Source organism: Abramis brama, assembly GCF_963993115.1.
Source record: "Abramis brama genome assembly, chromosome: 10".
NCBI lineage: Eukaryota > Metazoa > Chordata > Actinopteri > Cypriniformes > Leuciscidae > Abramis > Abramis brama.
In genome coordinates, this window is record NC_139972.1 from 39,672,116 (window position 1) to 39,685,720 (window position 13,605).

Here is a 13,605-nt window from a genome sequence, read left to right on the forward strand (position 1 = left end):
AATACTCTATAAACACACACCTGTGACCTCATTTCATCAGTATTACTGTTGCTGTGTGTTTATTTTATGGAAGCCTGCAGGTAAATGTTGTAGCGGTTTAATATAAAAGTAATAATCCCGTGAAGCTGTGGTCTGAGAACAGCTGAGGGGTTTTAGGCACGATGCGACATCCCTTAGTTGTCCTAAAAGCACTGTAAGCCAAGGCTTCTTGGGGCTCATTGCTTTAGTATGCTTCGAAAAAAAGTGTTTATATTTGACACATTCATGCATACCAAGAGACGCTTGTTTTTTTATTTAAAATATTTTATTTAATTTTTCACTAGAGCAGGTAAAATGCCGGGATTTCCGGGAACTAGTCAGAATATAGGTTGTGGAAAAAGTGCAATAGCCCCGCCCCTTTATTTAAATAAGATGGAAATCCTACGGCACAATAGAGAAGACCTGGTAGGGCTCACAGGCAGGTCAAATACAGCACCAGGTATATTAATACATGATAAAGTGTCTCTCCAGATGGATCGAAAAACAGTATCAACCAAATATAGCAAAAATTGACACATTATATGTTTGATAGTACATTGGCTAGTGAGGCTTTTGGGACGGACACACACACTTTGGGGGGGATTTACGTACATAACCTACACACACACACAGTCACTCACATCTTAAAATATCACACACAGTTTTGCAAGTTCCATAGTGACTACAATGCACAAGCTATTTAAAGCAAAAAAAAAAAAAAAAAAGATTGTCATATGTGTACAAACTTGATAATTGGTCAACATGTCAAGTTCAAATGGTGCAAAACAAACAACATAAGGCAAAGTAACCTGTTTATAATGATCCAACCTACTGTAAGCATATGATTTATGTATATTTTATATGTATGTAATAAACTAATTCTATGTGAATACACAATGATTAAAGAAACACATTCTTGGTCAAATGATGGAAGCACCTGTAGTCCCCGGGTCCAGGGAAAAACATAAGCACATCTTTTAATCTTCCAGGTTTAAACATACATAATGTACATAATGATTACTATTTTACACGTTTACTTTCAATTTGTTCCCTTCACCAGACAGATACCAAAATAGATTCCCACAAGGTGATTGATCTTAGACACAAGCCGTGGTTCACTTCTGCTCTTCATACTTCACACACTGTGCAGGACTGAGTGTTGCGATCGAGCCGCACACTTGTCGCTGTCAGGGGTCTGTTAGTTGACGTGCGTTCAGACATCCACAAAGCTCTCTTAGCATAATGTATTTAAATGCATTCGCACGCATTTTATGGCCTACTTCTAAAAACACATGGGTGGAGTGTCTCAAATCAAAAGACACTCACTCATGCTTCATGAAAGCCTAAATCATCTAGAGGGGTGAATCTCACAAAACATGTCAAGAACATGTTTGTATTACAGTAATGAGAATATAACATAACCATTGAGCATAATAATTAATAATGATTAAAAAAGAATAACCCCTCAAAAGTAAAACGCATTACTATAAAAAGATTTTTGGTGGAAAAAATGCTTAAATATGCTCCTAAAAATAGGCTTAAATTTCTTTATGCAAAAAAAAACCAACTTATTTTTTGGAGGGGATTTACCCATAAAGGACTGTAATTGTAAGGCTCATCTGCACAGAAAGCTGGTGAAGGGTCAAAAATAACAAGCAAACTGCTAAGCTGAAGCACGGCCAGATGTGAAGTATTTCAGTTTAATCAGCAGTATGACAGGACTCCTGGAGCTCAATGCTTTCACGACAGGGACGCTAAAACATCTTGTGCGGGCAAGACACTACGTACGTTGGCAAGAAGTGCCCTTATTTTAAGAGTCTAGAGAGCTAGATCGTGACTGTAACTGCACAAAAGAGCTTCCGGTGGTGTCAGAGCTCCAAAGCGAAGAGGTCGGCGCTTAAAACGTTTACAGTTACACAACACAAAAGCATTGGCAGCTAATGAACCCGGTTACATATGCAACCCTACAACCGGAAACAGTAACATGATGGAATGTGCCATAAACAATCAGGACTGGAATTAATGCCACAAAACGCTAGACGCTTTATGGATCTGGATTTGGATTTGTTACAAATATTTACTATCAAAACAAAACATAACACTTGTGCATGATGGGATTGTTTGTTTGAGTATCAAAAGTACATTCTAGAGCATGCAGTAGCACCATGTTTCTTGAGGTCACTTCACATCTCAAGAGATTGTTTACTTTCTTCTCCTCCCGCAGTATTTTCCTTGGCAGCCCGCTCCACCTGTAGAACAACACCACACGTGAGACAAAACCTCGGCGTACGTCAAATACTACAAATGACTTCATTTGGGTTCCGAAGATATGACACGAGGATTTCTGACGCTTGAAACGTGAAACGACAAGATGCTTTGTGGCTCAAACAAGATTTGGTAACACTTTAAAATACGGTTCCATTTGTTGATTTCCAAGATCTATCAATCAACAGCTGTATGTGTATTAACATTAACAAAGATTAATGTAACAAATGTATTTCTCATTGTACCTTTGACATGATTTCCTCTGTTTTGTGTTTACAGACTTTTATTTTGAAGTATATTTTCTGTTCCTATTGTCCTGCTGTTTCACTCCCTTTGTTTAGTTCCAGTTTTTCTTTCATAGTGATTGATTACTCACACCTGTTTCTTGTTAGTCTCTTGTAACACTTTCCTTCCTTTTTACACCCGTTGTTGCTGTGAAGCTGTTGCGTTTATGTTCTTATCTTTGGATTGTCATCTTCCATACTTGTTTGGATTAGATCCTGGCCTCTCTTTGTCCCTCCCTAACCGTAACAACCGTATTGTAATGTGTTACCAAAATTTTGAATGGGACTTTTTATCCATCAGAAATCTGGATATTTCAAGTCTGAATGGAGTCAGAACTGAATGTGAGTTTGGAATGATCCTCATCCAGCATCTCGACTTCTTTATGACGTCAACTGATGCGGCTCTGTTTTATAAACTTGCGTATGCTCGCTGAATCATGTAAATCCAAACTTTTGAAGAAGTAGGCCAGTGTTTGGTGTGATTTGGGATCAGAACGTTTAGTTGAGGACATCAGAAATGAGAACAGTGATTATGAGAAATCAGTGATTATGTGGCGGCAGGGATTAAATCTGTCTCATCAGCAGACTGCAGACTCGGATCATTCTGGCATACCTCGATAACCTCCTCCCAGGAATCCCGTCAGTCCACCTCCGTATTTGGCTGCTTTGGCTGTGGAAAAAAGTACAAGGTCATTTCATGCTGTATTCCCCCCACAAACTATAGCATCAAGACTGTATTTTAGCGGTAACATTACAATTTATCAAAAGCTCCTTTTCGCACATGATCTCTAAACTCCAATTTAATTATAATAACAAAAAAGCCAATATTGTCATTTTCTTGTAAAATACACTGACATCAAAGTTAGCGTGATAAGCTTTTGTATGAGTTCAGAAGGGTTGGAACTTGTTTTACTTTCAAGGTATGGGAATTGACAGCTTGAAAATTCTACTGTATTGTATTTATATAGTTTAGAACAGGGTGTCCAGTCCTGCTCCTGGAGGGCCGCTGTCCTGCAGAGTTCAGCTCCAACCCAATTAAACACACCTGAATCAGCTAGTCAAGGTCTTACTAGAAACTGCAGGCAGGTGTGTTGAGGCAAGCCGGAGCTGAACTCTGCAGGAGCAGGAGTGGAAGCCCCTGGTTTTGAGGTAAGGTCCAATAACTAGAGCTCATACAACTGCAACCTCTGGTGCATGGTAAGGGGGTTTGGAAGAGCTTGTACCTTGTTGTGGTGACAGTCCTGTTCCATATCCTCCTAAAACACAAGAAATCATTACATTATTATGAGCCATTCAAACCCCATGAAGGATTGAGTGTCATTGTCTCTAAATGAAGAATAACGGTGTGAAATAGATGCATACAGGAACGGTGAGTCAGCCATAAGAAGAGTGTCAGGATTACTGTTTGTTCCAGCTGGAGATTTATGACCAGCTGTGACCAAGAGCATCTGGATTGAAATAATAATAAACCCACCGAGCATCTCCACGTTGTGATTATATAATGACTAACACGTAACAGCGTGTCGTATATGACAGCAGCTTGAGCGTGAGAATTAGCAGGCCCCGAGACTGACATTATGGTCAAAATGCAAATATGCTTTGCATGATATTTGCACTTCAACCCACACTTTTCATAGCAAGCAGATTTCAGTGGGTCAATGTCTACATGTCCTTCCGTAATGAACAATGGCTCTTTATAGCTTATTATCTGTCAGGATGTATTGTTTCAGGTTGCACTTTATTTTACAGTACTTGCACTTACCCAAGAAAGTACTGGGTAGTATAAGGTATAAGTATAATAACTACATGGGTTGGGTTAAGGGCTAGTAAAGTTATTACCCACTTATTGTAATTACTAAGTATATAGTTTGTACATGGGGAACAGGACTGTAAAATAAAGTGCTACCTTGTTTAATTTATGGTATCAAGTATCAGGTACCGACAAGCATACTTATAAGTTCTGGGACGTAAAGATATACTTAAAAATGTCCAAGTGTTAAAATATTACAGCAAGCGTTTGTTTCTGCACTGTTCTTCTCACAGAACGAACATCACTTTTCTTCATCATTTTTGTTCTGTGTGTTTGAATCATCCGTGTTTTAGTAGATGTATTAGGTAAGCTGTCCTCAAGTTCACTCAGGTGCCCTAGCACACTTTGACTACTAACATGATCAACTAATGTTTGGTGGGAACTGCATCTATCACATGTTTTCTTTGCTTGAAACAAGGTTTAATTATACATATTGCTCAATAACAGTTGTTTTGCTTTCTTTATATATTTTGTCATGTTAGTAAGTCTAAAATAATGAAAACCCAACTTGAGAGGACCCTTCAAAACTGTGTTTACCTTGTAATTAGTAGAAACCAATTCTAAATGTATGGTATTTTTCTAGAATGATTGAAGGATCATAGAATTCCTGGTCTATTACTCTCAATAAACTAGAGTAAATGTCCGGGCTTTCTTTCTGTTACTCCTCTGCCTGCAATGTTGTGTATCCACAGGCCCATTCCTGTTTCAGAACAGCAGTGAATGTTCTCTATTATTACCAAAATAATTCTGAGTGTTAAAATTATTATGGTTATCATGAACAGAGATGTGATTGTAGTTTATAATAAACCTCATTCAAGGACCGAACCACTGTAGGTTCTGCTCCTGTCCTGCCTGTCTCTGATCTGTGACACAGGCACTGATCCTCTGTTAAATACAGCACACTATTTAGTCGAATGGAGCTAAAGACAGCTGAGTACTTTATTAAATGTGCATATTTCCATCGAGATGGCCCTCTAAACGAGAGATGTACTCAATAACAGAGGGGTTGAAGTCCATATGGAGATGCAGTATGAATTTAGCCAGGGATTATTTCTATAAAAAGCTACCTGGATATGCTTGTGGATATCCTCCTGGAACTACACCACCTGTAGGAAGGAAAGATTCAAAGATTTTGTTGTGCAACTCAGTTTATCTAAGACACAGTATTTATCAAAAGGGTTGGATAAATATAGATTGAGATTATAATTTGTAATCTTGTATAAAGACTTTAGTATCTTGGCAAATGTAAACAAAGATTGAGATTGTTGAAATCTCTTCTGAAAGCGTGAGAGTATTTCGGTCTTTTTCTCAGGAGAAACATCAGAGAAGTTTTGTTGCGACTCTTCTCTACAGCAAGTATTCTGACAGATGGCTTTTGCTGGGTTTGCTGGATGCAGTGTCTTTGCATAATCAGAGAAACAAATTTGGGAATCTGTTCTGAAAGGATGGTGCTAGAAGGAACACAGTGACACCAAATCACACGAGGGCTCACAGGATTAATGCAGACAAATCCCAGCCTCACTGCAGTGTGTGTGTGTGTGTGTGTGTGTGTGTGTGTGTGTGTGTGTGTGTGTGTGTGTGTGTGTACGAAAGAGAGAGTCAATACGGAAGAGTGTGTTTATGTATGTATAATGAGGAGGACGGGAGGATTCTGGTGTCAAAAGAGAACCGACACGTCATAAGACCAGCTGGTACTGGAAAATCCTTGCTGGTATTGTTAACAGAATAGCATATAATTGGCAGTGTGATGCGTACAGGTCCACTTCAAGTTTTTTGTTGATTGAAAATATAACTATTCTCCTCAATCATTCTTTGTAGCATTAATGCTGGGCCTTACCTGGCTGTGCATATCCTGTACCCAAAGAGCCGTAGCCTGTTGATAGAATAAGATGGTAAATATACTCAACACAATCTTAGCGCACACAATTTTAGAGACGGAAAACAGTGAACATTCAGTATTTGTTATTTGCACTTCCTTATATCCACTACAATTCTCCAGTGGAGAAAATGTGCAGTTAATTAATACATCTATAGCCATGGGGGGTACATTTGTTCTGGGGGGAATCTCTGAAAATGAACTTGGCAATGCTTTTGAAATACACTGCAGCATTATGGTGTGGAGCCATGTTGTGGAACGTGGATATGTTTGAGTATAGTTCATTGTTCTACCTGGTTTAGGTGGTTTAGCTCCAGTTCCAACACCTGCTGGATACCCTCCACCTGCAACAAGATGATCTCAATGTCTTTCACAACAGTCCAATAACACAAGGAAAGCTATTTCAAGTGAGTGTTCACTATTTTGAGAGAAACTGGCATTGGCAGTGTTTGTCACTTAACAGAATTAAGGCTGTACGTGTGGAGGACATCACAACTGATGTCATTTCCTACATTATTCTTACACTTTCTGTCTGGTGTTCAGATTACTAGGAAACAAACATGCCATTGGTTTGCTACCAAAGCAGTCACTGCACTGTTGTACGTGATATGTTGGTACTGTGTGGTTTGCTGAAACTTAATGTAAAATGTTTTAATCTTGACAAAAAAACAGGACAATCCTACCTATCCTCTCGATACTCTGCATCACAGGAGCTACACTCTTCTGCTTTGAGTCCTGCCTCACAAGTAGATCCTTTGTGGTATCTTGAAGGGAAGTCTAAATTACATTGACTATCCATTGGGATTGGGGTACTTCAGGGTTCGATGCTTGGCCCCCTCTATTCCTGATATACACAACATCCCAGAGACCTATTTTCGCCTACAGCGATGACATGCAGCTCATCTTATCGTCCCAGTCTGAAAATCCTAGTGTGGCTGCACAGATCTTGGCTTACCTAGTAGACATTTCAGCCTGGATGAAAGAACACCATCTAGCAAAGACAGCTCCTTGTCTTCCAAGCCTGCCCATCACTTTAACACTACATGAATGAATGCTGTCTCTCTAATGCTCCTTGGTAATTGATCCAGGATATGGTGACATACTCTTCACTCTTGACACCTTTGTGTAAGACATCATGTCCAACCCACATAGCAACATTATGACGGCCCAGATCCGGCCCACATCTGGCACATGTGGAAAGATGATCTGGCCCACATTGCAGCGTGGAATGACGGCCCTTGGGTGGCTCACTCCTGTTTGCCAGAAACTTTGTAAACAGAGACTGTCATAGCAGTCAAAAAAAGAAAAGTTATAATAAGAGCTAAGAGCCCAACTAAAGTAAACACTAATCACTGGTATGGTGACTTCAAATGAAACACATGAGAGTTAAACCCTGTTAATTCTTAATAACTTCTGTAGATGTTCAACAGAAATAAAGTCAGTCTGGTTAGTAAGTGAAGCTGGTAATGATGTTTGTGGAGTTGTTTAATCCTCCTCTGCTGAGATCTTCAGAGATTTATGTCTTCTTTTATCTTCAGTTGATTTCATCTAAGGCTGTGGCTGGAAGTCAGCTGACGTTCTTGTGTTTCTGCTTGTCTTTCCTTCAGTGATTCTGCTTGTTAACAGGCTTATTAAGGCTGAATGACTCAATATTTAATATACACAGGTTTTGTGGCTCAGATAATGTCCAGTTCTGGTTTATTTCTTTGCTCTTGGCTGACATGTGGCATTGCTATGGCCTGCTTGTGGCCCAGATCTGGCAAACAGGAGTGAGCCACCCAAGGGCCGTCACTCCACGCTGCATGTGGGCCAGATCATCTTTCCACATGTGCCAGATGTGGGCCGGATCTGTGGCGTCATAATGTTGTTATGTGGGAAGGCACTGATGCTTAGATCTGTTTCCTACCGTCACTAACTAACTGCACATCTTCTGTACAGAAGTCTTCTTCTGTGCAACAGTGATCAGGTATCAAGTAATGTGGATTTGCATGACAGCTCACCTGCTCCAGGTATGAGTCCAGGAACACCTCCTGCCCCGCCAACACCTGGACCAAACACACACACAGTGTCAACTAGGAGTCGGCATAGTGGCATACAGTGAGATTAATTTACATTTATGCATTTGGCAGATGCTTTTATCCAAAGTGACTTACATTGCATTTCAAAGTACACATTTACATTCCTATCAGTTCTTGCTTTCCCTGGGAATCAAACCCATGACCTTGGCATTGCAAGCGCCAACACTCTACTGTTTGAGCTACAGGAAAGCAAAGATTCAGATTGGAGACCTCTTCTATACTTGCATGGACATAATTTTCCAAATAAGGTTGAGGATATAAGGTTGAGGATATCCAAATAAGGTTCACGATATTATTCCAAAATATAATATATTTGCATGTGCAGCAGATATTCCTCTACATATGGCGATTAGCATTCTCTGATTAAATTAATACATGCACGTTTACATTCACAATGATGAATCCAGCATTTAATGTTGTTTATGTGTCTATGTGGTGTTTTTAATATGCTTTAAGACAAACCATGTGTAAATTCATAAGTCGACACCATTGCTAGTATTTCCTCCTTAAAACTGCAGTGAACCAAAGACAGTCTCAAAAACACGCTTTGAAATCGCTGGTGTTTCTGACGTCACAAACTACCTTGTAACCAATCAGATCAACGTGTGATCGTCAACCAGTGGATCTCTGAGCTGAGTGAGTGAGTGGAGGCGGGGCTCATTTGCATATTCATAGAACTGCGTATACTAAATGAGGCAAGGGTGTAGAGTTACATTCAAGCTATTTTAAAGTCCGCGTGAACCGGAAGTTGCAAACGACTTTTCTTCAGTGTTGTGACGTATTTCCCAGTGAAAAGGAATATTGAACAGAGGGCAGAGTTTTACTCTAGCGCTCCTCCTCTCAATCTCTGCTCATAGCAGACTAACGGTTTGAGGGGAGTGATTTAGCGTTTCCCAACCCAAGTCCTCAAACCTACGTCATCAGAGAAGGGACGCCATTCCAGACCGGAAGTAACTTTTCAGACTTTGATTAAAGATTACGACGGCAAACAATTTTTTTCTGTGTATTAACTTGCATGGATTAATTTTTCACCACAAGACTAGTAATATGCGCTAACAAAGTAAATAGGGTCAATTTTGATTTCAGTTGGACTTTAAGGCATGAAGTATTTATTTATTTTCAGGAAAAAACGCTTAAATATGTAATTTTGGTTATCAAAGATGAGTTTTAAGGGATAAAATGATTGATGACAGGGGGACTTTAAGATGTTTACATTAACCAAGAATTTCAATTAACACAGGCATATGCTGCTTATGGCAGTCAGGTAAACATGTTGACCACATAATTCCAGTAGTGGAATATCTTTGTGCATGTAAACTTGGTTAGTAATCAGCAGCAAAGGTACTTAGAAACTTCAATCTTACCAGGGGCTTTCAGGGGTTTGGCTCCAGGTAACACACCAGTTCCGATTCCAGAAGCTCCAGTGCCAAATGGGCCTTAAACAGCAGGAGGAAGAAACATTCAGAATGACTTTGACTTTAAGTCTTTAATTTGTTTTTGTCCTTAATGATGGACTAATAATATTTACCATAGCCATAGGGGTAAACCCCACCAGGACCTGCAAACACAAAAGTGTACTTTACACTGAAGTCAAAAATAGTGTCCTATGACATAGCCTTTAAGGGTTTTGTTAATATTTCAGCATATGCACACAAAAGTTCACAAGTTTATTTGTTTGTTGTTTGTGTATAAACTGTACTTGGGATGCATGTGTGTCCCACACTTTTTTCCATTCCCCATTTCCCTTCCTGGGTTTTTACTTAGATTGAATGTTTCTTTTTTGCAACAAGTGTTGCTACAGTTAAACTCTGTTTGCTGAGCTTGTACATCAGGACTTTTTTTTACCCTTACACCAAAAGTATTGTGGGAGACTATATACGTAATATCAGATGGCAATATCATGGTACTGTACTAGACTATAGTACAGAGGAATTACCATAGTGCGTGTCCAAAAAAAACCCCCAAAAAAACCTTGACAATTGTTTAGTCTTGGGTTGGGCATTAACTGTTTGATCTCTCAGGGTTAAAAACCTCAGCCTCATCACACTCATCAGGGTTTTTTTCTTCTTGAAATCACACAGATATTATGAGGACAGTGATATTTCAGGTCACAAGTGATTTTACACTGCCCTCTAGTGATACATCCAAGAAATGCACGTAATAAAAAGAAAATACATATATTTGCCAGGACTCTTTGATCTCTTCTTTATTTTTGTTTTCGTCCTCTCCAAGTGGAGACCGCTCGATCGTCACTCATCATCTCTCACCTGCTCTCGCTTTTCTCTTGATCCCTCCACTTTATATTCTCCTCCCTTTGCTCAGTTTCTTTGCCAGTGTGTTTTGTGCCTTCCACATTTCACATGCGTCTTTCTTTCTTCCAGAAAACCTGACATAATTGTCCTGTGGATTAATGTTTTCTGAACATTTTGTATTTTCCTTGACTGTAGAGACGGTACACGACTATACAACTTTGGGCTGTGAATTTTGTCTTCAATTCCTGAATATTTTTTATTGGGTGATTCTAAGAAAACTTGGCAACCATCAAGATAAACATGGAGTGTCTGGGGTTTGATAGGGAATGATACATTCTTTTAAAGGACGCCATCCCAACTGCTATCACGGCTCAGGGTGACCAATGTATCTGAAGCCCAGGACATATAATTCCAGACAAGCCACACCTGCAGTGTCTAACGCTGTAGATTGAGGAAACTGCATGTACTCACCAGCACCACCAGGCACTTTCTGCGCACCACCTGAGTAACACAACAGACCATGATTATAAGCTTATATATACAGTCAGATGAGTCCAGACAGAAACACAAGCAACATTATAACAATGAATATCATTCTCAGGAAACAGTGCATTTTGAATGGCCATGACTGAATGATCATTAACAGGAAAATTAACATTGCAGATGCTAAAGTTTTAATAGACGTAAGCCCATTCATAACCACAAAATTGTATTGGGTTTTCAATTTTAACAAAACAAATTCCACCTACATTTTGCTTTTATTCAAATGAAAAATATCACTGTCTGTGTGTTTATAAAATGCATTTTCTGAGAAAATACAGTCTTTGTCCCTGCACTTTTTGTTCAAGACTGTTATGCTGCAATATTTCAAATGATAATTTATAAAAAATATATATTTTTAACAACATGGTTCATCTTAAGTTTCCCTTACAGTCTTCGTCAGCATTTCATTATGGTTACACTTATATTGGCATGGTCAGTCTTAACAGTAATCAGAAAGAAAGAAACAAAAGTTGTTTTTAAATCACAAAGCACAGAATGTAAATATAAAGGTGTGGTGCAAATATAGTTGTTAGCTCAGGCCATTATTAACCACTTCCACACTGACTTTTAACCACACACTATTTGGGTAGTAACAGGGTTGGTACAAAAAGTGTTTTAAAAGAGAAATGTCACAGGTTATTATTATCTTCTATTATAATATGTGATTAAAAAGCACACTGTCAAATGGCACAGCATCCTGAGAATGATCCATCAAGAGTTGAACAAACAGATTCTGAATGAGTCTCAATATCAAACAAGTTTCTGAAGTTTAATTTAGTGCACAGAAGACTTTGAACCAGGGTCCAAAATTAACATTTTGCCTCACCTGCCAATGAAGGGTGAATTGAGAAGAATGACTGCCCATAAAAATATCTTAATGAAACTGCATGAAACTGCATTTTGCATTAAAATTGTCAGAATGACAATGGGATAATTTAGCTGGTTTTTCCTTATATATTTGTGTCATTTGCAGTGTCATATTCAAGATGATGCAGTCTCTATCTCAGATATGATTTTGTGTCACAAGTGTCACCAGTTCCGGAGAAAAAGAAAACTGATCCCAGAAAAATGCACAATGGTTATTTTCCCACTGGCGTCGCTCATGACAGATACTTTTGTCTCTGATTTGAATTAGATTTAAACCATATATAATGCTGCAGTTCCTAAGTCACTCTTCAACTGCAGAAGCCAATTTTTGCTTGCATTTGCTGCTTGATGAGAGTTAATTTTGGTCCCTGCTCGGAACTGATTGTGTTCTTTCTTAATACTTAGTGTGCATGTTGGGTTTTGAAGACACAAAACATCACTGGACCATGTCCTGCTACAGGTACAGATTGTGAGTAACACATCTGAGAAAACGCAGACCTGCAAACTCAAGCGCAGATAGCAGCGAGGTTAGATGGAAGGCGAAAGAGAATTAAAGCCAGAGCTAAACGGTAATTGAGTTCCGCTACATTAAGACAAGACATTTGCACATGCAATACAGTAGATCTTACTGAGCTCAGGGGCCTTGCCAGTGGCTACAATAGCTGTCGGTCCTGCCAAGAAACAACATGTTCCACCTTCAACTCTTGCAGTTCAAAGACAGGCAGCATAGAGGTGACTAGCTTAGAGGCCGTAACAGGGTGCAGTTGTGGAGGAGATGAAAGAAACCAGCTATCAATTATTATGGTTATCGTTATGTGTAGGGCTCAGTTTGATAGATGGGGGAAAAGGAAAATACCAGCAAGCTGACAGATGTTTATACAGATACAGTAATAGTCACCATTGTTTGTGGAAATACTGTCTCACTATCTCTACTCTTACAAAAATAACAAAGTAACAAAACCTAGACAACATGTTATGGTGTTATATCTAGTCCAGGGGTTTTCAAAGTGTGGGGCGCGCCAGAGCATGCCAGGGGAGGCGCGGAGAGTGGTAAAAAATATAGCCTAATAATAAGTTTAAATTAATACATTTAAAAAGTTAAATTGTAATTATTCTGAAAATAAGGATTTGTTTACACTGCAGCTCTTGATGCCCAATTTGCCGTCCGTTTACACGTTCTTTCAACTGTATCCGATTCATGTGTTTACACTTGCCATACTATCCGAAACATCGCGCATGCTTAAAGGGTTAAATTCTCTTGCACAGATGGACGAACGCGAAATATGCTGCTTGATGCTCTGCCTCTGCGATATAGCCTAAGCAAAGTTCGCCAAACATCACCATGATTTTGAGGCGGAGGAGGACGAAAAGTGCCATCATCATTGCGCGTAATGCTTCCGTTATTGTGTGCGAGAGAGATCTCAGGACTGGTGGGAGCATATTCTGTTTAAATATTGGCTTTAACGAGAAGCGGTCGGTCCGAAATTTTAGGATGAGCAAGCCAACCTTTGATATGTTGTGTCATCGTTTGTCCTCATTCCTCTCCTACGACGACACGACGTTTCGTCGGGCCATCCGTCCCTTTGCAGAAGCGCGTCGGGGTTTCTCTCGT

At 39.4% G+C, this 13,605-nt stretch overlaps 1 protein-coding gene across 6 annotated transcripts in view; it reads right to left on the reverse strand.

Annotated features, from left to right (window-relative positions):
• Positions 1-292: 292 nt before the first annotated feature.
• elna (elastin a) overlaps positions 293-13,605 on the reverse strand; it is a 75,625-nt gene continuing 62,312 nt past the window's right edge. For 4 of the 6 annotated variants that reach the window (XM_084125785.1, XM_084125788.1, XM_084125790.1 and 1 more), the window contains 11 exons: positions 12,623-12,664; positions 11,055-11,084; positions 9,860-9,889; positions 9,696-9,767; positions 8,254-8,298; positions 6,547-6,597; positions 6,215-6,250; positions 5,445-5,483; positions 3,791-3,823; positions 3,181-3,237; positions 293-2,267 (listed from right to left, as the gene is read on the reverse strand). In XM_084125785.1, the coding sequence (XP_083981911.1) occupies positions 2,221-2,267; positions 3,181-3,237; positions 3,791-3,823; positions 5,445-5,483; positions 6,215-6,250; positions 6,547-6,597; positions 8,254-8,298; positions 9,696-9,767; positions 9,860-9,889; positions 11,055-11,084; positions 12,623-12,664 (482 nt within the window). In that variant the 3' untranslated portion in view covers positions 293-2,220. The remainder of the gene's footprint in view (positions 2,268-3,180; positions 3,238-3,790; positions 3,824-5,444; positions 5,484-6,214; positions 6,251-6,546; positions 6,598-8,253; positions 8,299-9,695; positions 9,768-9,859; positions 9,890-11,054; positions 11,085-12,622; positions 12,665-13,605) is intronic. The other 2 variants (XM_084125789.1, XM_084125787.1) reach the window with 1 other exon arrangement.